The sequence below is a fragment of the Anomaloglossus baeobatrachus genome, chromosome 6 (assembly GCF_048569485.1).
Source record: "Anomaloglossus baeobatrachus isolate aAnoBae1 chromosome 6, aAnoBae1.hap1, whole genome shotgun sequence".
Taxonomy (NCBI): Eukaryota; Metazoa; Chordata; class Amphibia; order Anura; family Aromobatidae; genus Anomaloglossus; species Anomaloglossus baeobatrachus.
Window position 1 is genome coordinate 503022050 of NC_134358.1, and position 22160 is coordinate 503044209.

Consider the following 22160-nt stretch of genomic DNA (forward strand, 5'->3'; position numbering starts at 1 on the left):
CCTCTCAAACGTCGGCATTTGCGTCCTACGCTATTAATGCTGTCCTGGACTCTGCGACCCGTACGGCGGTTGCAGCCGTCAATTCGGTGGCAATACGCAGGGCCTTGTGGCTGCGGGAATGGAAGGCAGATTCGGCTTCCAAAAAGTGCTTAACTGGATTGCCATTTTCTGGCGACCGTTTGTTTGGTGAGATATTGGATGAAATCATCAAACAATCCAAGGGAAAGGAAACATCCTTACCCCAGGCCAAACCAAAAACACCCCAACAGAGGAGGGGACAGTCGAGGTTTTGGTCCTTTCGGGGTACGGGCAGGTCCCAATTCTCCTCGTCCAAAAGGCCTCAGAAGGATCAGAGGAACTCCGACGCATGGCAGTCTAAATCACGCCCTAAAAAGCAGGGCTGTGGAGTCGGAGTCGGAGTCGTGGAGTCGGAGTCGGAGCTCATTTTGGTGGAGTCGGAGTCGGTATAAAATGCACCGACTCCGACTCCTAAAATATATAATAAATTGGGGACAGGAGTGCAATGCAGAATGTGCTGAATATTTTACTAAATAATAACATTTAGTATAATGCTTATATTTAAGTGAAAAATGTATTGTAGTACAATGTGAACATCAGACATTTAATTGTTTTTATGATACAATAATCAAGATATTTGGATAGAACATAAAATATTTATTGGAATACAACTTTAGAACACAAAAAACTAATAAATTGTAAATATGTAATATATATATATATATATATACACAGTGTATATACACACACAAGATATATATGTAATCTACTGTATATTACATAGTGTATTACATATTTACAATTTATTACAGTTTTTTGTGTTCTAAAGTTGTATTCCAATAAATATATTTTATGTTCTATCCAAATATCTTGATTATTGTATCATAAAAATTATTAAATGTCTGATGTTCACATACACATATTCATGTACTACAATAAATTTTTCACCTAACTATAAGCAATATATGTAGGAGTCTGAGTCGGAGCCGGAGTCGGTGCAAGAGAATTTGAGGAGTCGGAGTCGGAGTCGAAGGTTTGGCTTACCGACTCCACAGCCCTGCTAAAAAGACCGCCGGAGGTGCCGCTACCAAGGCGGCTTCCTTATGACTTACGGCCTCCTCACACCGCATCCTCGGTCGGTGGCAGGCTCTCCCGCTTTTGCGACACCTGGCTGCCACAAGTGAAAGACCGTTGGGTGAGAGACATTTTGTCTCACGGTTACAGGATAGAGTTCAGCTCTCGTCCTCCGACTCGATTCTTCAGAACATCTCCGCCTCCCGAGCGAGCCGAGGCTCTTCTGCAGGCGGTGGGCATTCTGAAGGCAGGAGGAGTGGTGGTCCCGGTTCCTCTTCAGCAACAGGGTCACGGTTTCTACTCCAACCTGTTTGTGGTTCCAAAGAAGGACGGGTCCTTCCGTCCTGTTTTGGACCTAAAACTGCTCAACAAACACGTAAGGACCAGGCGGTTCCGGATGGAATCCCTCCGCTCCGTCATCGCCTCAATGTCCCAAGGAGATTTCCTAGCATCGATCGATATCAAGGATGCTTATCTCCACGTACCAATTGCTCCAGAGCATCAGCGCTTCTTGCGCTTCGCCATAGGAGACGAACACCTTCAGTTCGCGGCACTGCCGTTCGGCCTGGCGACAGCCCCAAGGGTTTTCACCAAGGTCATGGCTACAGTAGTTGCGGTCCTCCACTCTCAAGGTCACTCAGTGATACCTTACTTAGACGATCTGCTGGTCAAGGCACCCTCTCAAGAGGCATGCCAACACAGCCTCAACGTTACTCTGGAGATTCTCCAGAGTTTCGGGTGGATCATCAATTTTCCAAAGTCAAATCTGACACCGGTCCAATCACTGACATATCTTGGCATGGAGTTTCATACTCTTCCAGCGATAGTGAAGCTTCCGCTGGACAAACAGCGTTCACTACAGACAGGGGTACAATCTCTCCTTCAAGGTCGGTCACACCCCTTGAGGCGCCTCATGCACTTCCTGGGGAAGATGGTGGCAGCAATGGAAGCAGTCCCTTTCGCGCAGTTTCCCCTGCGTCCTCTTCAATGGGACATCCTACGCAAGTGGGACAGGAGGCCGACGTCCCTAGACAGGAACGTCTCCCTCTCTCAAGCAACCAAAGCTTCCCTTCGGTGGTGGCTTCTTCCCACCTCATTATCGAAAGGAAAATCCTTCCTACCCCCATCCTGGGCGGTGGTCACGACGGACGCGAGCCTGTCAGGGTGGGGAGCAGTTTTTCTCCACCACAGGGCTCAGGGTACGTGGACTCAGCAAGAGTCCTCACTTCAGATCAATGTTCTGGAGATCAGGGCAGTGTATCTTGCCCTAAAAGCGTTCCAGCAGTGGCTGGAAGGCAAGCAGATCCGAATTCAGTCGGACAACTCCACAGCGGTGGCTTACATCAACCACCAAGGTGGGACACGCAGTCGGCAAGCCTTCCAGGAAGTCCGGAGGATTCTGCTGTGGGTGGAAGCCACAGCATCCACCATATCCGCAGTTCACATCCCGGGCGTAGAAAACTGGGAAGCAGACTTTCTCAGTCGCCAGGGCATGGACGCAGGGGAATGGTCCCTTCACCCGGACGTGTTTCAGGAGATCTGTTGCCGCTGGGGGATGCCGGACGTCGACCTAATGGCGTCACGGCACAACAACAAGGTCCCAACATTCATGGCTCGATCTCAAGATCAGAGCTCTGGCGGCAGACGCCTTAGTTCAGGATTGGTCGCAGTTTCAGCTTCCTTATGTGTTTCCTCCTCTGGCTCTGTTGCCCAGAGTGTTACGCAAGATAAGGGCCGACTGCCGCCGCGCCATCCTCGTCGCTCCAGACTGGCCGAGGAGGTCGTGGTACCCGGATCTGTGGCATCTCACGGTCGGCCAACCGTGGGCACTGCCAGACCGACCAGATTTGCTATCTCAAGGGCCGTTTTTCCATCTGAATTCTGCGGCCCTCAACCTGACTGTGTGGCCATTGAGTCCTGGATCCTAGCGTCTTCAGGATTATCTCAAGAGGTCATTGCCACTGAGACAGGCTAGGAAACCAACGTCCGCCAAGATTTCCTCCCTAAGGTGGTATCCCCTTTTCATCTCAATCAGGACATCTCCTTACCCTCGTTTTGTCCTCATCCAGTTCACCAATGTGAAAAGGATTTGCACTTGGTAGATCTGGTGAGAGCACTCAGACTCTACATTTCTCGTACGGCGCCCCTGCGCCGCTCCGATGCACTCTTTGTCCTTGTCGCTGGCCAGCGTAAAGGGACACAAGCTTCCAAATCAACCCTGGCTCGGTGGATCAAGGAACCAATTCTTGAAGCTTACCGTTCCTCGGGGCTTCCGGTTCCCTCAGGACTGAAGGCCCATTCTACCAGGGCCGTGGGAGCGTCCTGGGCCTTGCGACACCAGGCTACGGCTCAGCAGGTGTGTCAGGCAGCTACCTGGTCGAGCCTGCACACTTTCACGAAACACTATCAGGTGCATACCTATGCTTCGGCAGATGCCAGCCTAGGTAGGCGAGTCCTTCAGGCGGCAGTTGCCCACCTGTAGGACGGAGCCGTTACGGCTCTATTATGAGGTATTATTTACCCACCCAGGGACTGCTTTTGGACGTCCCAATTGTCTGGGTCTCCCAATTAGGAGCGACAAAGAAGAAGGGAATTTTGTTTACTTACCGTAAATTCCTTTTCTTCTAGCTCCAATTGGGAGACCCAGCACCCGCCCCTGTTTTTGTATACACATGTTGTTCATGTTAAATGGTTTCAGTTCTCCGATATTCCTTCGGATTGAATTTACTTTAAACCAGTTTATAATTTTTTCCTCCTTCTGGCTTTTGCACCAAAACTGATGAGCCCGTAGCAGTACGGGGGGTGTATAGGCTGAAGGGGAGGGGCTTTACACTTTTAGTGTAATACTTTGTGTGGCCTCCGGAGGCATAGCTATACACCCAATTGTCTGGGTCTCCCAATTGGAGCTAGAAGAAAAGGAATTTACGGTAAGTAAACAAAATTCCCTTCTTTTGTGAAAAAAAAAAAAAAGAAAATTTTCAATAAGGCAACCAAAGGTTATCAAATTCTGTGAAGTACCTGTGGATTCAAACTGCTCCCTCTACCCCTGAATAAAAGCCTTGAGGTGTCTTGTTTCCAGCATGGGGTCACTTTTGGGGGAGCTCCACTTTTTAGTTGCCTTTAGGGAGTCTCCAAACGCAACATGGCGTTTGCTAACGATTCCAGCCAATTTTGCAGTCAAATGGCGCTCCTTCCTTTCAGAGTCCTGCCGTGCACCCAAACAGTTTATTTCCACCACATATGAGGTATCAGCGTACTCAGGAGAAATTGCACAATACATTTTTTGGTGCATTTTTTCCTGTTAGGCTATGTGCGCACGTCGCGTAAAAACATGCAGTTACGCTGCGCTTTGTAGCGCAGCGTAACTGCATGCGTCCTGCGTCCCCTGCACAGTCTATGGAGACTGTGCAGGGGCCGTGCGCACGTGGCGTTTAAGAGCGCAGCGCTTCGGCTACTGCCGAAGCGCTGCGCAAAATGAAGTGACATGTCACTTCTTTCCTGCGCTTTGCCGGCAGCTCCTGCTCTGTCTATGGCAGGAGCTGCAGGCAGAGCGCATGGAATCGGCGCTCACTACGGACATTTCTGCAGCGATCTAAAGCGCACATGTGCTCTTCAGATCGCTGCAGAAATTTCTGCAGGGCTTGTACGCAACGTGCGCACATAGCCTAACTCTTGAAGAGGAAAAAAAAAAAGATAACTGGTTGACGTTACAGTTTTGTGGTTAAAAAAAAAAAATATATTTTTTTTTATTTTCACAGCTCAACATTATAAACTTATGTGAAGCACCCGGGGGTTCAAGATGCTCACCAAACATCTACATAAATTCGTTCAGTGGTCTAATTTCCAAAATGGGGTCACTTGTGGGGTGTTTCTGCTGTTTAGGTACCTTAGGGGCCCTACAGATGTGACATGGTGCCCACAATCTATTTCAGCCAAATTTTGCTTTCCAAAATTCAAATATTACTCCTTCTGTTCCGGGCCCTCTCATTTGTCCAAACAGAGGTTTCTGACCACATTTGGGGTATCAACGCTCCCAGAAGAAACTGGGTAACACATTTTGAGGTCCATTTTGTTGTTTTCTTCTAAAAGTGAATAAATTGCGTCTAGAGCAACAATTTTAGGTAAAATTATAATTTTTTGTTTTTTTTTCATTCCACATCGCTTTAGTTCCTGTGATGCACCTGAAGGGTTAATAAGCTTCTTTGATGTGGTTTTGAGTACTTTGAGGGGTACAGTTTTTAGAATGGTGTCACTTTTGGGTATTTTCTGTCACCTAGGCCTCTCAAAGTCACTTCAAACAAGATGTGGTCCCTAAAAAAAAAAAAAATGTTTTTGTAAATTTTATTGAAAAAAATAGGAAATTGCTGATGAACTTTGAACCCTCCTAACTTTCTAACCTCAAAATATTTTGCTTCAAAAATTCCGCTGATGTAAAGTAGACCTGTGGGAAATGTGATTTATTAACTATTTTGTGTGGCAGGCTTAAGGACCTAAAAAGTACATGTTTGAAAATTGTCGATTTTCATCAAATTTCCATTTTCTTTTTCGCTCCTAATTGGGAGACCCAGACAGTGGGTGTATAGCTACTGCCTCTGGAGGCCGCACAAAGAACTACACTTAAAAGTGTAAGGCCCCTCCCCTTCTGGCTATACACCCTCCCGTAGGAGTACAGATTCCTCAGTTTTAGCTTTGTGCGCAAGGAGGTCAGACACGCACGCATAGCTCCATTGTTTTTAGTCAGCAGCAGCTGCTGACTATGTCGGATGGAAGAAAAGAGGGTCTATACAGACTCCCAGCATGCTCCCTTCTCACCCCACTTATGTCGGAGGTGTTTGTAAGGTTGAGGTACCCATTGCGGGTACGGCGGCAGGAGCCCACATGCTGATTCCTTCCCCATCCCTTTTTACAGGGCTCTGGGTGAAGTGGGATTTACCGGTCTCCAGGCACAGAGACCGTGCTCCATCTACAGCCCCTGGAGAAGATGCTGGATGGAGCGGAGTACATCAGGGACATGGCCCTGCTTCCTCAAGGTACTCTGTGTCCCCGTGTATCTGGCGCTCACACCGCAGCATGCTGGGTGTTGTAGTGCGCCGGGGGACATCAGCGCTGCGGCGCCTGTGCCATGGCCTCATTCAGCTTTGCTGAAGCAGGCACATTTATGGGAATAGGCCGCGCCGGCCGCTGGGACTGCGGCGCGGCTGGCACTTGTAGTGCGCCGGGGACTTCAGCGCGGCCTGCGCTTTTACGGCGGCCGCGCTGATAACTACAGTCCCCGGCTTTTGCGGCCTGCTTCCTTTCGTTCCCGCCCCCAGACCTGCCAGTCAGGAGAGGGGCGGGACGCTGCCCACGTCTAGAACTCGGTCGCGCCGGCCGCTCGAACAGCGGCGCGGCTGGCACTTGCGGTGCGCCGGGGACTTCAGCGCGGCCCGCGCTTTTACGGCGGCCGCGCTGATAACTCGAGTCCCCGGCTTTTGCGGCCTGCTTTCGTTCGTTCCCGCCCACAGACCTGCCAGTCAGGAGAGGGGCGGGACGCTGGCCAGTGCATCAGCGCTGAGGGCTGGAGTCGTTTTTACATACTCCAGCCCTCACAGTCAGCACAGAGGGGACACTGTTCCCGCACTTTTGTTTGGGAACTCCCACGGACCGCCCCTCTCCACAGAAGCCGGCAGCCATTCTTGCTGACACGCTGAGCTGCAGAGGGGAGCCGGGGAGACCCAGACAAGGCATTCTGCAGCCTCTTACCCGCTGTTCAGCGGGCGGTAAGCAGCCCTCAGGGCTCACCCCCTCTTGTGCTCGTAGTATTCTTAGTATTTTGTTGCTACAAATACTTGGTATTACATAGCGCTGGTCGCCCTTTGGCTATAGACTCTCTCACATGCAGAGAGCCAGCAGCATGTCGCCCGTAAAACGCAAGGGTGCCAAGGCACAGACATTGTATGCTTCCTGCACCGCATGTGGGACTTTTCTACCGGCAGGCTCCACGGACCCCCATTGTGTGCAGTGCTCGGCCCCTGCGGCGCTTGCACAGTCGGGACCTCTGCTGGACGTGTCCCAGGGTGTACCACCTGTGAATGCTGTCCAGGTGACAGGAACTGAGTTTGCAGCTTTTGCTGACAGAATGTCTCTCACTATGTCACAAATTCTTGACACATTGCGAGCTAGGCCTGTACTTCAGACCACGGACACTGTGCATGTATTGCCCCCTGGTCCCCCTCAGCTCCTAGCTCCGGGACGGGCATCTACACCTCAGGGTGAAGACTCTGACTCGGACGATGGCCCCGGGCAGCCTAAGCGGGCTCGTTATGACGGGCCTTCACATTCATCTCAATGGTCTGGATCCCAGCGGGATGAATCTATGGGTGATGAGGCGGACTTAACTGATCAGGATTCTGATCCTGGGACCGCTCTCAATCTAGATACACCAGATGGTGACGCAATAGTTAATGATCTTATATTTAACATCAATAAGATGTTGAATATTTCCCCACCAGCTCCTCCTGTAGAGGAGTCAGCTTCGCAGCACGAGAGAATCCATTTTAGATACCCTAAGCGTACATTAAGCACTTTTCTGGACCACGCTGACTTCAGAGACGCAATCCAGAAACCCCACGCTTATCCTGAAAGGCGTTTTCCTAAACGACTTAAAGATACACGCTACCCTTTTCCCTCTGAAGTGGTCAAGGGTTGGACCCAGTGTCCAAAAGTGGATCCTCCAATTTCCAGGCTTGCAGCCAGATCCTTGGTTGCTGTTGAAGATGGAGCGGCACTTAAAGATGCCACTGACAGGCAGATGGAGCTCTGGCTGAAATCCATCTATGAAGCGATTGGAGCGTCATTAGCGCCTTCTTTTGCGGCCGTATGGGCACTCCAAGCTATCACGGCCGGGCTTGCGCGAGTCGACTCAGTCACACGTGCATTTGCCCCGCAGGTAGCACCATTGACCTCGCAAATGGCGGCATTCGCGTCGTACGCGATTAATGCTGTTCTTGACGCTACAAGCCGCACGGCAGTGGCGTCAGCCAACTCAGTTGTTTTGCGTAGGGCTCTGTGGTTGAGACATTGGAAAGCAGATTCTCATTCCAAGAAGTGCTTAACCAATTTGCCTTTTTCTCGTGACCGATTGTTTGGAGAGCGTTTGGATGAAATCATCAAACACTCCAAGGGTAAGGACTCTTCCTTACCGCAACACAGACAAAACAAGCCCCAACAGAGGAGGGGTCAGTCTGGTTATCGGTCCTTTCGAGGACAGGGCAGGTCCCAATTCGCCTCGTCAAAAAAGACTCAAAAGGACCAGAGACGTTCAAATTCTTGGAGGTCTCAGTCACGCCCAAAAAGACCAGCCGGAGGAACCGTTGCCAAAACGACGTCCTCCTGACTTGCGGTCTCCGATGCCCACACCCGCGGTCGGTGGGAGGCTGTCCCACTTTGGCGACATTTGGCTAGCAAATGTCAAAGACCGTTGGGTGAGAGATATTCTATCTCACGGGTACAGGATAGAGTTCGGTTCTCGTCCGCCAACTCGTTTCTTCAGAACTTCTCCACCACCAGACCGAGCCGATGCTCTGTTGCAGGCGGTGGCCGCTCTAAAGGCGGAAGGAGTGGTGACCTCCGTCCCTCTTCAGGAACAGGGTCACGGTTTTTACTCCAATCTGTTTGTGGTCCCAAAAAAGGACGGATCGTATCGTCCCGTCCTGGATCTGAAGTTGCTCAACGGACACGTAAAAGTCAGGAGGTTCCGGATGGAATCCCTACGCTCCGTCATAGCCTCAATGTCTCAGGGAGATTTTCTAGCATCAATAGACATCAAAGATGCGTATCTCCACGTGCCGATTGCACCAGAGCATCAGCGTTTCCTACGTTTCGTCATACACGACGAGCACCTACAGTTCGTAGCGTTACCCTTCGGTCTGGCAACAGCCCCCCGGGTCTTCACCAAAGTCATGGCAGCAGTAGTAGCTGTTCTGCACTCGCAGGGTCACTCGGTCATCCCGTACCTAGACGACCTGCTTATAAAGGCATCCTCTCAAGAAGCATGCCAACACAGTCTGAAGGTGGCGCTAGACACTCTCCAGACTTTCGGGTGGATTATCAACTTTCCAAAGTCTCATCTATCCCCGACCCAATCTCTGACTTATCTTGGCATGGAGTTTCATACTCTATCAGCGATAGTGAGGCTTCCACTGGACAAGCAGTGCTCGCTACGGACTGGAGTGCAATCTCTCCTTCAGAGCCAGTCGCACTCACTGAGGCGCCTCATGCATTTCCTAGGAAAGATGGTAGCAGCAATGGAGGCAGTCCCGTTCGCGCAGTTTCATCTGCGCCCTCTCCAATGGGACATTCTGCGCCAATGGGATGGGAAATCGACGTCCCTCGACAGGACTGTCTCCCTCTCTCAGACTGCCAAGGACTCTCTACGTTGGTGGCTTCTCCCCAACTCATTGTCACAGGGAAAGTCGTTCCTTCCCCCGTCCTGGGCAGTGGTCACGACAGATGCGAGTCTATCAGGGTGGGGAGCGGTGTTTCTCCACCACAGGGCTCAGGGGACGTGGACTCAGGAAGAGTCCACCTTGCAGATCAATGTTCTGGAAATCAGAGCAATCTATCTTGCCCTGCGAGCCTTCCAACAATGGCTGGAAGGCAAGCAGATTCGGATTCAGTCGGACAATTCCACGGCGGTGGCGTACATCAACCACCAAGGGGGAACACGCAGTCGCCAAGCTTTTCAAGAAGTCCAGCGGATTTTGATGTGGGTGGAAAGCAGAGCGTCCACCATATCTGCAGTTCACATCCCAGGCGTGGAAAACTGGGAAGCAGACTTTCTCAGTCGCCAGGGCATGGACGCAGGAGAATGGTCCCTTCACCCGGACGTGTTTCAACAGATCTGTTGCCGCTGGGGGTCGCCGGACGTCGATCTGATGGCGTCACGGCACAACAACAAGGTCCCAGTTTTCATGGCACGGTCTCACGATCACCGAGCGCTGGCGGCAGACGCCTTGGTTCAGGATTGGTCGCAATTCCGACTCCCCTATGTGTTCCCACCTCTAGCATTGTTACCCAGAGTTCTCCGGAAAATCAAGTCCGACTGCCAGCGAGCCATACTCGTCGCTCCAAATTGGCCAAGAAGGTCGTGGTACCCGGATCTGTGGCATCTCACGGTAGGCCAACCGTGGGCACTACCAGACCGTCCAGATCTGCTGTCTCAAGGGCCGTTTTTCCATCTGAATTCTGCGGCCCTGAACCTGACTGTGTGGCCATTGAGTCCTGGATCCTAGCGGCCTCAGGTTTATCTCAGGGAGTTGTTGCCACAATGAGACAGGCTAGAAAACCATCCTCAGCTAAGATCTATCACAGGACGTGGAAGATATTCTTAGCGTGGTGCTTGGCTCAAGGGTTTTCTCCCTGGCCATTTGCATTGCCAATTTTTCTTTCCTTCCTGCAGTCTGGGTTGGAAAAAGGTTTGTCCCTTAGCTCGCTTAAGGGTCAAGTCTCCGCGTTATCCGTATTCTTTCAGAAGCGCTTGGCACAGCTTTCTAAAGTACGCACGTTTCTCCAAGGAGTTTGTCATATCGTTCCTCCTTACAGACGGCCATTGGAACCCTGGGATCTGAACAAGGTTCTCCTTGCTCTTCAAAAGCCGCCTTTCGAGCCTTTGAAAGAGGTTCCCCTTTCTCGGCTTTCACAAAAGGTAGTTTTTCTTGTAGCGGTCACGTCTCTTCGAAGAGTGTCCGAGCTGGCGGCGTTATCTTGCAAATCTCCCTTCCTGGTATTTCACCAAGACAAGGTAGTACTGCGTCCAATTCCAGAGTTTTCTCCCAAGGTGGTTTCTTCCTTTCATCTCAATCAGGATATCACTTTGCCATCTTTGTGTCCGCATCCAGTTCACCAATTTGAAAAGGGTTTACATCTGTTGGACCTAGTGAGAGCACTCAGGATTTACATTTCTCGCACGGCGCCTCTACGCCGTTCGGATGCGCTCTTTGTCCTAGTCGCTGGTCAGCATAAGGGATCGCAAGCTTCCAAATCCACCCTGGCGCGGTGGATCAAGGAACCAATTCTTCACACATACCGTTCTGCTGGGCTTCAGATTCCATCTGGACTGAAGGCCCATTCTACCAGAGCCGTTGGTGCGTCCTGGGCGTTGAGGCATCAGGCTACGGCTCAGCAAGTGTGCCAGGCGGCTACCTGGTCGAGTCTGCACACGTTTACCAAACACTATCAAGTGCATACCTACGCTTCGGCAGACGCCAGCCTAGGTAGACAGGTCCTTCAGGCGGCGGTGGCCCACCTGTAGGAAGAGGCTGTATGACAGCCCGTTCATGTGGTATCTTTTTACCCACCCAGGGACTGCTTTTGGACGTCCCACTGTCTGGGTCTCCCAATTAGGAGCGAAAAAGAAGAAGGGAATTTTGTTTACTTACCGTAAATTCCTTTTCTTCTAGCTCCAATTGGGAGACCCAGCACCCGCCCTATCTGTTTTTAGGGTTTCGTTTTTTCGGGTGCACATGTTGTTCACGTTGTTTCTTAAGTTCTCCGATCTAGTTATCGGATTGAATTTGTTTTTGAAACTGTTATTGGCTTTCCTCCTTCTTGCTTTGGTACTAAAACTGAGGAATCTGTACTCCTACGGGAGGGTGTATAGCCAGAAGGGGAGGGGCCTTACACTTTTAAGTGTAGTTCTTTGTGCGGCCTCCAGAGGCAGTAGCTATACACCCACTGTCTGGGTCTCCCAATTGGAGCTAGAAGAAAAGGAATTTACGGTAAGTAAACAAAATTCCCTTCTTTTTTCACAAAAGCAAAAAAAAAAAAAAAATCGGCCAAAATTTATAACTATCCTGAAATACAATATGTCATGAAAAAATCACCAAGATCTGCTGAAGTATTCCAGAGTTATACCCTCAAAGTGACACTGGTCAGAATTGCAAAAAATGATCTGGGCATTAAAAGGGTGGTTCACCCATTTCTTTTATTTTCTAGATTGCTATTATGCTGGGAAACAATGTTTCTCTCAAATACCTTATGTTGCTGATACTGCCTGTGAGCGGTGCTATTGCGGACTGTTGTTCCCCATGGCCTGACCCTCGGGCTCCGTGACCTCGTGGATCTGGTGATGTCACGTCAAGTTCCTGTTGACCTGACATCACCGCGGCCGGCCTCAGTCTTCCTGACTCACTGGACTGTGGGCAGTGTTTCACCGCTCATCACAGCCCATCGCTCCCTCCTCCCTCACAGCAGAGCGCTGTAAGCAGGAGGCACACTCGGCTGTGACGAACAGTGAAACTCCGCCCACAGCTCAGTGAGTCGGGAAGACTGAGGCCGGCCGCGGTGATGTCAGGTCAACAGGAACTTGACGTGACATCACCAGATCCCCGAGGTCACGGAGCCCGAGGGTGAGGCCATGGGGAACAACAGTCCGCAATAGCGCCACTCACAGGCAGTATTGGCAACATAAGGTATTTGAGAGAAACGTTATTTCTCAACATAATGGCGATCTAGAAAATAAAAGAAATGGGTGAAACCCCCCCCCCTTTAAGTACAAAACTGGTTTCGTCCTTCAGGGGTTAATAATCTGTTTTGGGTTTTTTAACACCTGCTTCTTTACTGCTTGTTTCCATTTGTGACCCCTTATGGTTTTCCCTTCAGACTGAATCTACAGTCTGCACATATCAACAAGAGCAAGGAAATCCATTACATGAACAGGTGTCCAAACTTTTGCCTTGTGCTGTACTTATTACAATGCATCATCCTACACGTATCACTGCATCTCCTTCACAGACAGAGCATGTGACCAGACCTGTCCGTCACTGTTCTCCAGGTGAAATGTACAGCAAATAAGAGTTGTTTTTCATTCGGAGGAGGCAGATAAACCAGTATGGCTAGATGTTCCTCCAGCAGCATCTTTTTTTAGTGAGAGAAGAGCCTATTTAAGAATATATGTCCAAGTCCACATGTATAGTAGTGATGAGCGAGCACTAGCATGCTCAGGTGCTCTGTACTGATACTGTAACCAGTAGTTTGACGCTCGGGCAGACTCTACTTGTATACCAAGTATAATGGAAGGCAATGGGGGACTCGAGCATTTTTCACAAAAATCCGTAAAAATGATTGCGTTCTCCATTGACTTCCATTATGGTTACTAAACGAGTCACGCCCATCCAACTGCTTTTTATGAGTACCGAACACTTGAGCATGGTAGTGCCCGCTCATCACTTGTTACGAGTACAGAGCACCTGAGCATGGTAGTGCTCACTCATCACTAGTACGAGTACCATACAACTGAGCATTGTAATGCCCTCTCATCACTAGTACGAGTACCATGCAACGGAGTATGGTGTAGTGTCCGCTTATCACTAGTACGAGTACCAAGCAACTGAGCATGGTAGTGCCTGCTTATCACTAGTACGAGCACCCGAGCATAGTAGTGCCCACTCATCACTAGTTATGAGTTGAGAGCACCCGATCATGGTAGTGCTCGCCCCGCCCATCATTAATGTCCAGTAATCATCCGTTAAAAAGGATCCAGCAGCAATTAGTTGACAAAGTTGTGCAGCACCCCCCCCACCTCCCCCCACAGTTTTGTCTGCACAACTTTTTTGTTAACTGATCGCTGCTGAATCCATTTTAGCAGATTGTTACTGGACATGTGAACATAGCCTTAGTGAGTGCCACAAAATCATGTCCCTATTGCATATTTTTAAGAATGTTTAAGTTTAGGTGTTTTAGTTTAAACAAAAATGTTCCTTGTTCTAGTGGTTTGTTATCATTCATTTGAATCTGGTTTCTGAAATCTGACTGTACCTCTCCTTTCTATAGGGCCAAATGCAGCCTCCATTACAGTCATTACATCATCACCACCATGGGGTGCCACCAAAGCCTCCGATGTCGCCCCAACAACCACTTCCATTTAGAACACAGACGCCCCAGAGCCCTTCCCATAGAATGCCAGGGCCGCAGAGACATGGACCTCTAAAGCCCAGACTGGTAATATGGCATCTAGGTTCAGTTTTTATATCACTGCTCTTACAGGTCGAGGAGGAATGTAAAGATTGTTTTTTTTGTTTTGTTTTTTTCCCCCGTTACAGCATACTCCGGGTCAGAATATGGCAAAGACACACAACCAACAAACGACACATCAGAGAAATAGCAACTTAAGAGAGTTGCCTATTGCACCCTCCAACTCCACAGTAGAAATGAACAGCAGACGATCTGCACAGGTTAAACCTCTTGGAACCTCAACGCCACAAGCAAAGCCAGAGACACCCGGCATTGCACAAGCCGCAAAATCTCTGACCACGACCAACCCAGTTAAGCAAGAACCGAAGATTGAAGAGCAGGTTAGTAGTGTCACATACAGTAGTTAGTAGGGTGTAAGTAAGACTCAACTGTTCGTATCAATTGGGTGGAAGAAGGGAGGGAAAAGCTTCAGAACTGGTTATATACAATTTTATGATGGTCTCCATTCTGGTGAAATGCTGTCTGCTGGGCTATTCGCAGGGCAACAGTGTGTGGTTTAAAGGGGTTGTCCACTACTAGGACAACCCCTTCTGATTCCACTTTTCCAGCAAGTAAAATAATAACACCTATACTCGCCTCCTGTACCGGCACCGTTCCAAGGGTTTCAAGCCTCATCGTGCCAGGGCTCACGTGGGGTTGTGATGTCACGCAAGCCCTATGTCAAATTAATGTCGTCTTCTTCCCCCCACCTTTGGACCAAGTGAGTTCATCAACAGGAAGTGAGCCCACAGACTGCTTTCATTTCCTGTTGTTTGGTCTGAAGGCAAGGAGATTTTTCTACTTTGCAACTTATTGCCTTGGCCGACCACCACTACTAGGTCGCAGAACATGCCCAGTGCTTACCAGTTGTTTTCTATATAGCTTGCAAGCACTGTTGTGAACATGGCTGTTACCTCCCTGCCGTGCTTGCATGCTAGACTTACAGAGGTGGTCTTTCTCTTAAGGTACCGTCACACTAAGCAACATCGCTAGCAACATCGCTGCTGAGGCACGACTTGCTAGCGATGTTGCTGTGTGTGACATCCAGCAACAGCCTAGCCCCTGCTGTGAGGTCGTTGGTTGTTGCTGAATGTCCTGGGCCATTTTTTAGTTGTTGCTCTCCTGCTGTGAAGCACACATCGCTGTGTGTGACAGCGAGACAGCAACAACTGAATGTGTAGTGAGCAGGAGCCGGCTTTTGCGGACGCTGGTAACCAATGTAAATATCGGGTAACCAAGAAGCCCTTCCCATGGTTACCCGATATTTGCCTTCGTTACCAGCGTCCGCCGCTCTCAGCTGTCAGTGCCGGCTCCCTGCTCTCTGCACACGTAGCTAGAGTACACATCGGGTAATTAACCCGATGTGTATTGTGGCTAGGAGTGCAGGGAACAGGAGCCGGCACTGGCAGTGTGAGAGCGGCGGACGCTGGTAACTAAGGTAAGTATCGGGTAACCAAGGGAAGGGCTTCTTGGTTACCCGATGTTTACCGTGGTTACCAGTGTCTGCAGAAGCCGGCTCCCTGCACACGTAGCAGAGTCCACATCGGGTAATTAACCCGATGTGTACTGTGGCTAGGTGTGCAGGGAGCCAGTGCTAAGCGGTGTGCGCTGGTAACCAAGGTAAACATCGGGTTGGTTACCCGATATTTACCTTTAGTTACCAAGCGCAGCATGCTTCCACGTGTAGCGATGCTCCAGCGATCCCTGCCAGGTCAGGTTGCTGGTGGAATCGCTGGAGCGTCGCTTAGTGTGACATCTCACCAGCGACCTCCTAGCTACTTACCAGCGATCCCTATCAGGTTGTATCGTTGTTGGGATCGCTGGTAAGTTGTTTAGTGTGACTGGGCCTTTAGGCAACAAGCTGTAAACAAGAAAATGTCAAAAGCTTTTACACTACTGGACAACTCCTACTTAATCAGTTTTCTGCCCCATAAAAAATAAAAACTGTGCAATTATCTCCTACAGCGATGTCCGCTCTGCCATTACTGGTGGTGACGGGATGTTTGTGTGTCGCGTGATCACTGCAGCCAAACTTACAAGTTTTTGAAGTCCTATAGATGCTGTGCAACTTTACTGCAGGTTTATAATAAAATACCGAGGTTGGATTAAAAATGGGAATGTTGTCTACTATCCTCCCCTGGATGATATAAACTTCACATACTTGTTTAGTAAAAAATATATTTGCTGACAGATTGCTATAATAGGGGGACTTAAAGGGAACCTGTCACTAGGTTTTTTTTTCCTTATGAGCTGCGGCCACCACCAGTGATCTTATATATACAGCATTCCAGAATACTCTATAAGAGCCCAGGCCTCTCTGTATAATGTAAAAAACACCTTCATAATACTCACCTCGGGGGCGGTCTTCTCTGATGGGCGACGCTGCTCATGGTCTGGCGCCTCCTCTCTTGGAATCACCATCCTCATGTCCAGCCCCGTGTACATGACGCGTCCTGCACCATTAGCAGAGAGTCCTCCATTGCGCTCCTGCGCATTCGCATTTTAATCTGCCCGGCTAAGAGCAGATCAAAATACTATAGTTCACATGCGTAGGTGGTCTTTGACCTTTTCCCTGTGCATTGCAGTACTTAGTTGTGCCCTCAGCCAGACAGATCAAAGTGCATGCGCAGGAGAGGCCTCTGTGTAAATGATGCAGGACACCTCATACACACAGGGCCGGGCAAGAAGACAAAAGACAATGGGCCAAGACCAGCGATGCCCATCGGACCGGACTGCCCCTAGGTGAGTATTATAAAGGTGTTACTGTATTTTTCGGACCATAAGACGCACTTTTTTCCCCCCAAATGTTGGGGGAAAGTTGGGGGTGCGTCTTATGGTCTGACTATAGGGCTGCAGGCGGGAAACGAGGGTGCTGCGGTGGAGCGGGCCATCGGGGGCACGAGCAGGCAGCAGCAGCGCCTGCCGTGACCACGTGGGCCAGCTCATTACATATGCACGCCCATCCTCCCGCCCATCTCTCAGCGCTGAAGCCGGCACTGACAGGTGGGCGGGAGGATGAGCTGGGACGCGCGCATAGTAAAGAGCCGATCCGCATGATCACCCCTGGCAATTACAGCCTGGAGTGATCATGTGCGGCTGTATTCACTGCCCCCCGCGCGTCATCATCAGCGCCGGGTGCAGTGAATCAGTACACTCACCCGTCCCCGTGTGTGGAGCCGCCCCCCTGCAGCACGCGATGTCTTCCTGTCTGTGCCGGTCAGCTGATCTGTGCTGATCAGCTGATCGGCACAGACAGGAAGACATCGCGTGCTGCAGGGGGGCGGCTCCACACACACAGGTTAGCGGCGCAGAGAGGAAGATGATCGGTGCTGGAGGGAGTGAGGAAAAGGTGAGTATAAACATTTATTTTTTTTCTCTGTGCTATAGGATACAGGCCATATACCAGGATGGTATATGAGCACGATGGGGGCATATAGCAGGATGGATGGGGGGGTATATGAACAGGATGGGGTATATGAACCGGATGGGGGGTATATGAGCAGGATGGGGGTATATGAGCAGGATGGGGGTATATGAGCAGGATGGGGGTATATGAGCAGGATGGGGGTATATGAGCAGGATGGGGGTATATGAGCAGGATGGGGGTATATGAGCAGGATGGGGGTATATGAGCAGGATGGGGGTATATGAGCAGGATGGGGGTATATGAGCAGGATGGGGGTATATGAGCAGGATGGGGGTATATGAGCAGGATGGGAGTATATGAGCAGGATGGATGGGGGAAATATCAATAGGATGGGGGTATATGAACAGGATGAGGGAATATGAGCAGGATGCTGGTATATGAGCAGGATGGGGGTTTATAGCAGGATCATATACAAGGCAAGAGGCTCATTACCAGGATGGGGTGCCTTAGTAGAGAATTTGGGGACATTACCCCCATAACAGTGTCAGCAGCAGATCCTCGCCCCATAAGTGTGTCATGACCACATTTTTTTCCTTAAAGTTTTATTTTCCTATTTTCCTCCTCTAAAACCAGGGTGCGTCTTATAGTCCGAAAAATACGGTAATTATGTTATATAGAGCTCCCTGGGCTCTTATATACAGTATTCTGGAAAGCTGTATATAAGGGCTCATTGGTGGTGGCTTCAGCTTCTAAGGGAAAAACCTGGTGACCAGTTTCCTTTAACCCCTTCACGACCATGGACGGATCTTTCCGTCATGGATCGTGTCCCGGTAATCCCCGCCCCCTGCCGCGGGCAGGCGGCGTGGATCGGCACACATATCAGCTGTTTTCAACAGCTGACATGTGTGCCTACATGTTCCGAGTGGAATCGCATTCCACCCGGAACATTAACCCCTTAGATCTCGCTGCCAAAGTCTGGCAGCGAGATCTATATGCGCGCGGCCATCTTTTTTTCTTACCGCCGCCCCCTCCGGACGTCACGTGAGTGATCACGTGACGTTCGGGGGTTGCCATCGTAGCACAGGGTCATGTGATGACGCCTGGTGCTAAGAAGTTTCACTTTCATTCTTCCTCGGCACGGAGCAGAGGAAGAAAGAAAGTGACTGAATCTGCTGATTACAGCGGTATAGCTGTGATCAGCAGATAGCGATCAGCAATCGGATTGCTGATCGCTATAGCCCCCTAGGGGGACTAGTAAAATAAAATAAAAAAAGTAAAAAAAAAGTTTTAAAAAATTAAAAAAAAAACAAAAAACCTAAAAGTTCAAATCACCCCCCTTTCCCCCCATTGAAAATTAAAGGGTTAAAAAATAAATAAATATACACATATTTGGTATCGCCGCGTTCAGAAATGCCCGATCTATCAAAATATAAAATCAATTAATCTGATTGGTAAACGGCGTAGTGGCAAAAAAATTCCAAACGCCAAAATTACGTTTTTTGGTCGCCGCAAGTTTTACGCAAAATGCAATAACAGGCGATCAAAACGTAGCATCTGCGCAAAAATGCTACCATTAGAAACATCAGCTCGAGACGCAAAAAATAAGCCGTCACTGAGCCATAGATCCCAAAAAATAAGAACGCTACGTGTTTTGGAAAATGGCGCAAAACGTGCGCCACTTTTATTGGACAAACTTGTGAATTTTTTTTAACCCCTTAGATACAAGTAAACCTATACATGTTTGGTGTCTACAAACTCGCACCGACCTCAGGTATCATACCCACACATCAGTTTTACCATATAGTGAACACCGTGAATAAAACATCCCAAAAACTATTGTGCCATCACACTTTTTTTGCAATTTTTCCACACTTGGAATTTTTTTGCTGCTTTCCAGTACACCATATGGTAAAACTTATGGTTTCATTTAAAAGTACAACTTGTCCCGCAAAAAACAAGCCCTCATATGGCAAAATTGACGGAAAAATAAAAAAGTTACGGCTCTCGGAAGAAGGGGAGCAAAAAACAAAAACGCAAAAACGGAAAGTGCCCCGGGGCTGAAGGGGTTAAAGTGCAATACATAGTGTATTTTTTGTAATCACACCTTTAATCCTAGTTTTTTCCCCCTATAATGCAGCTTTCTTTGATTAATTTTCCCATTGGCCCTTCCTTCGGAGTTTAAAAAAAAAAAAAAAGTCTATTTAAAAAGCGATTAAAAATACTTAGGAAAAACACAGAAGTTAGCTATAAAAAGGGAACTAAAACCAGGTTGTACCTTGTATATCTGGCGAGTTATTCCGGCATCAGTGTAGTGGATGGTGCAGTGCGCACTGAGTGAGGATACCTTCCCATGTAGTGAGTGCGCAGTACAGAAAATCTGCTGGCTATTACCGGACCAGCTTTGTGCGTGAACCACACTGCAAAATGTATCCGCAGAGTACAGTGACCAGCGCTGCAGATTAGAAGCAGAAGCATGTCGCTCTATCCTGCGGCGCTCCGTACGTGTTTCATCCGATACCCGCAGGGACCGTACCCTTAAAATTAACAGGGCTTCTCGTACCTGCCCTAATTTAGAGATCTCCCTGTGTCAGATTGTTGTTTTCTGACACATCAGATATTTAATTACCGCAGTGTCCATTACTGTCTGCTGATGTTTGTCCGGCCCATGCTTTGTTGTTAGTCCTTAGAGATTTTCCATGAGGACCTTGTGTCCCCTGATGAATTATCCATTATATAGTAAGACGCCCCGTCCACTTGTCCCCTATTAGACTGTAAACCAGGACAGTGCATTTGGTTTCTTATTAGAGTGCACGGACCGAGCAAAGGTTATTTGATGCTTATTATTTCCATCCACAGAAGCCACGATCGCGGAATAATAAGTCTTTGTTGTAGACCATTAATATTCCGGCTTTGCAATTGACATGATTTTGATTCTGGAGAAGGGTGCACGAGTTCAAGGTCAGCCTCCTGACTTGTGCTGTTCATTATAAGCAATTATTGTGTGACAAATGAGTTGGAGATCATGCTTTAAAATTCTGTAAGAAAAAAATCAATAGTTGTAATGAAACCTTTTCAGGTCATTTACCTCACTACCTTTGTTAGTTTGTCAGGAGGGAAGGAGATAAAGCGATCTGACAGAAGGCCGCTCGGGTATCTCCATACTTGTTTCATCCTGTATTTATAGAGCGCCGCAAACAATTTCTGTGCGTGTTTAAACTGCCAATGGCTGCCAGATTGTGTGCCGCAAGAGGATGGCAGCACGACCAGGGGTGGAAGACAACGTCCATGATTGTTGTATTTTTTTTTCCTTATACAGTTCCCCGACGAAGATGAAGAGACTAGAAAATACCGCCTGAAGATTGAAGAACAGAAGCGCCTAAGAGAAGAGATTTTAAAGCAGAAGGAGCTACGACGGCAGCAACAGGCTGGCGCCAGGAAAAAAGAGCTGCTTGAAAGGCTTTCACAGCAACAGCAGCAGCAGCAGCAAACGCCCAGCGCAGCGCCGCCGCAGACTCCAATAGAGGCCGATAAACCCACCGTAAAGGTGGAAAATAACAGTAATCCGATAACCACTCACGTGACTGAGCAGACTCGGCCAAATGTGAAAAATAGACTGGTAGCAAGGAAGCCAGAGACATTGTCCACCATCACGCCACAGAAGATCCCCCTGCTGCAGACGGCTGGAACCGGAATGCCAATGCAGGGCCTGCAGAAGAAGGTGGTTAAGCAGACGCCACAGAATAGGATAACAGTGGAGACCCAGGCAGCAAAAGTGCAGCCATTGCGCCCCGCCGAGTCCGCTGTCCCGTTTGGGCAACAACCGATTTTGAAAGTAGCTTCAGTTCAGGGGAAGCCGCAGGAACAAAGGCCCATTGGGGCAAAGAGAACTGTCATGCAGAGGTCAAACAGCAGCAGCAGCGAGCAACCACATTTAGCCACAAAAGTCCGTGTAATTAAACTTTCTGGCCCGGTAAGTCTAAAGAAAAGTTATTTTGTTTCATTTAGGTACCATCGTAATAATATTGGAGGAATATGTCTGCCAATACAGTTATATACTCTCCAGCACTGGCTTATCCTTGAGCACAAAAGGATCAGGCATGTTGAAATGTAACATGCTCGACCCTTCGGAGGACTCTGAGGACATTCATGGAGTGTGTGTGTTAGTGACCATGCCTCTATTGCCTTTCTGCCTGAGGAGGAGGAGAGTGTTTTCAATTTTTATGTTTCTAAATCATGTTAAACCTTATTAAATTAAAAGGTCAGTGTAAAGGGCTATTTACTGATCTAAGGTTAGTCTACATCTATAGGGATCCCAAAAACAGGGCAATGGGTCCTGAGAAGCGGGCTGTGCAGAGCCCCATCTGGAATACAGCAGCGGTGCACATGCTCGGCCTCCTCGCCATTCATTGTCTATGCGACTAGCAGAGAAGGGCAAATACCGCCTTTGGTTATTTCCATCACTGAGCACTAGGGGAGCAGCACGGGTACACACACTAAGTCTCCTGTCCATTGGATAGGGGATGCATTTTAGATTCTGGGAATATCCCTTCAACACCCCCTGCTCTCGTAATGTAGATATATTCATTCTGGCAGCCATGATTACACCTTTTGTCATCTAAGGCTATGTGCGCACGTTGCATATTTGCATGCAGTTACGCTGCGATCTGTAACTGCATGCGTCCTGCGTCCCCAGCACAATCTATGAAGATTA

General features: G+C 49.0%; 1 protein-coding gene across 4 annotated transcripts in view; it reads left to right on the plus strand.

Annotated features, from left to right (window-relative positions):
* Positions 1-22160, plus strand: part of RBM33 (RNA binding motif protein 33) — a 222529-nt gene that overhangs the window by 131446 nt on the left and 68923 nt on the right. For all 4 annotated transcript variants that reach the window (XM_075315440.1, XM_075315441.1, XM_075315442.1 and 1 more), the window contains exons 13-15: positions 13903-14070; positions 14172-14423; positions 20766-21419. In XM_075315440.1, the coding sequence (XP_075171555.1) occupies positions 13903-14070; positions 14172-14423; positions 20766-21419 (1074 nt within the window). The remainder of the gene's footprint in view (positions 1-13902; positions 14071-14171; positions 14424-20765; positions 21420-22160) is intronic.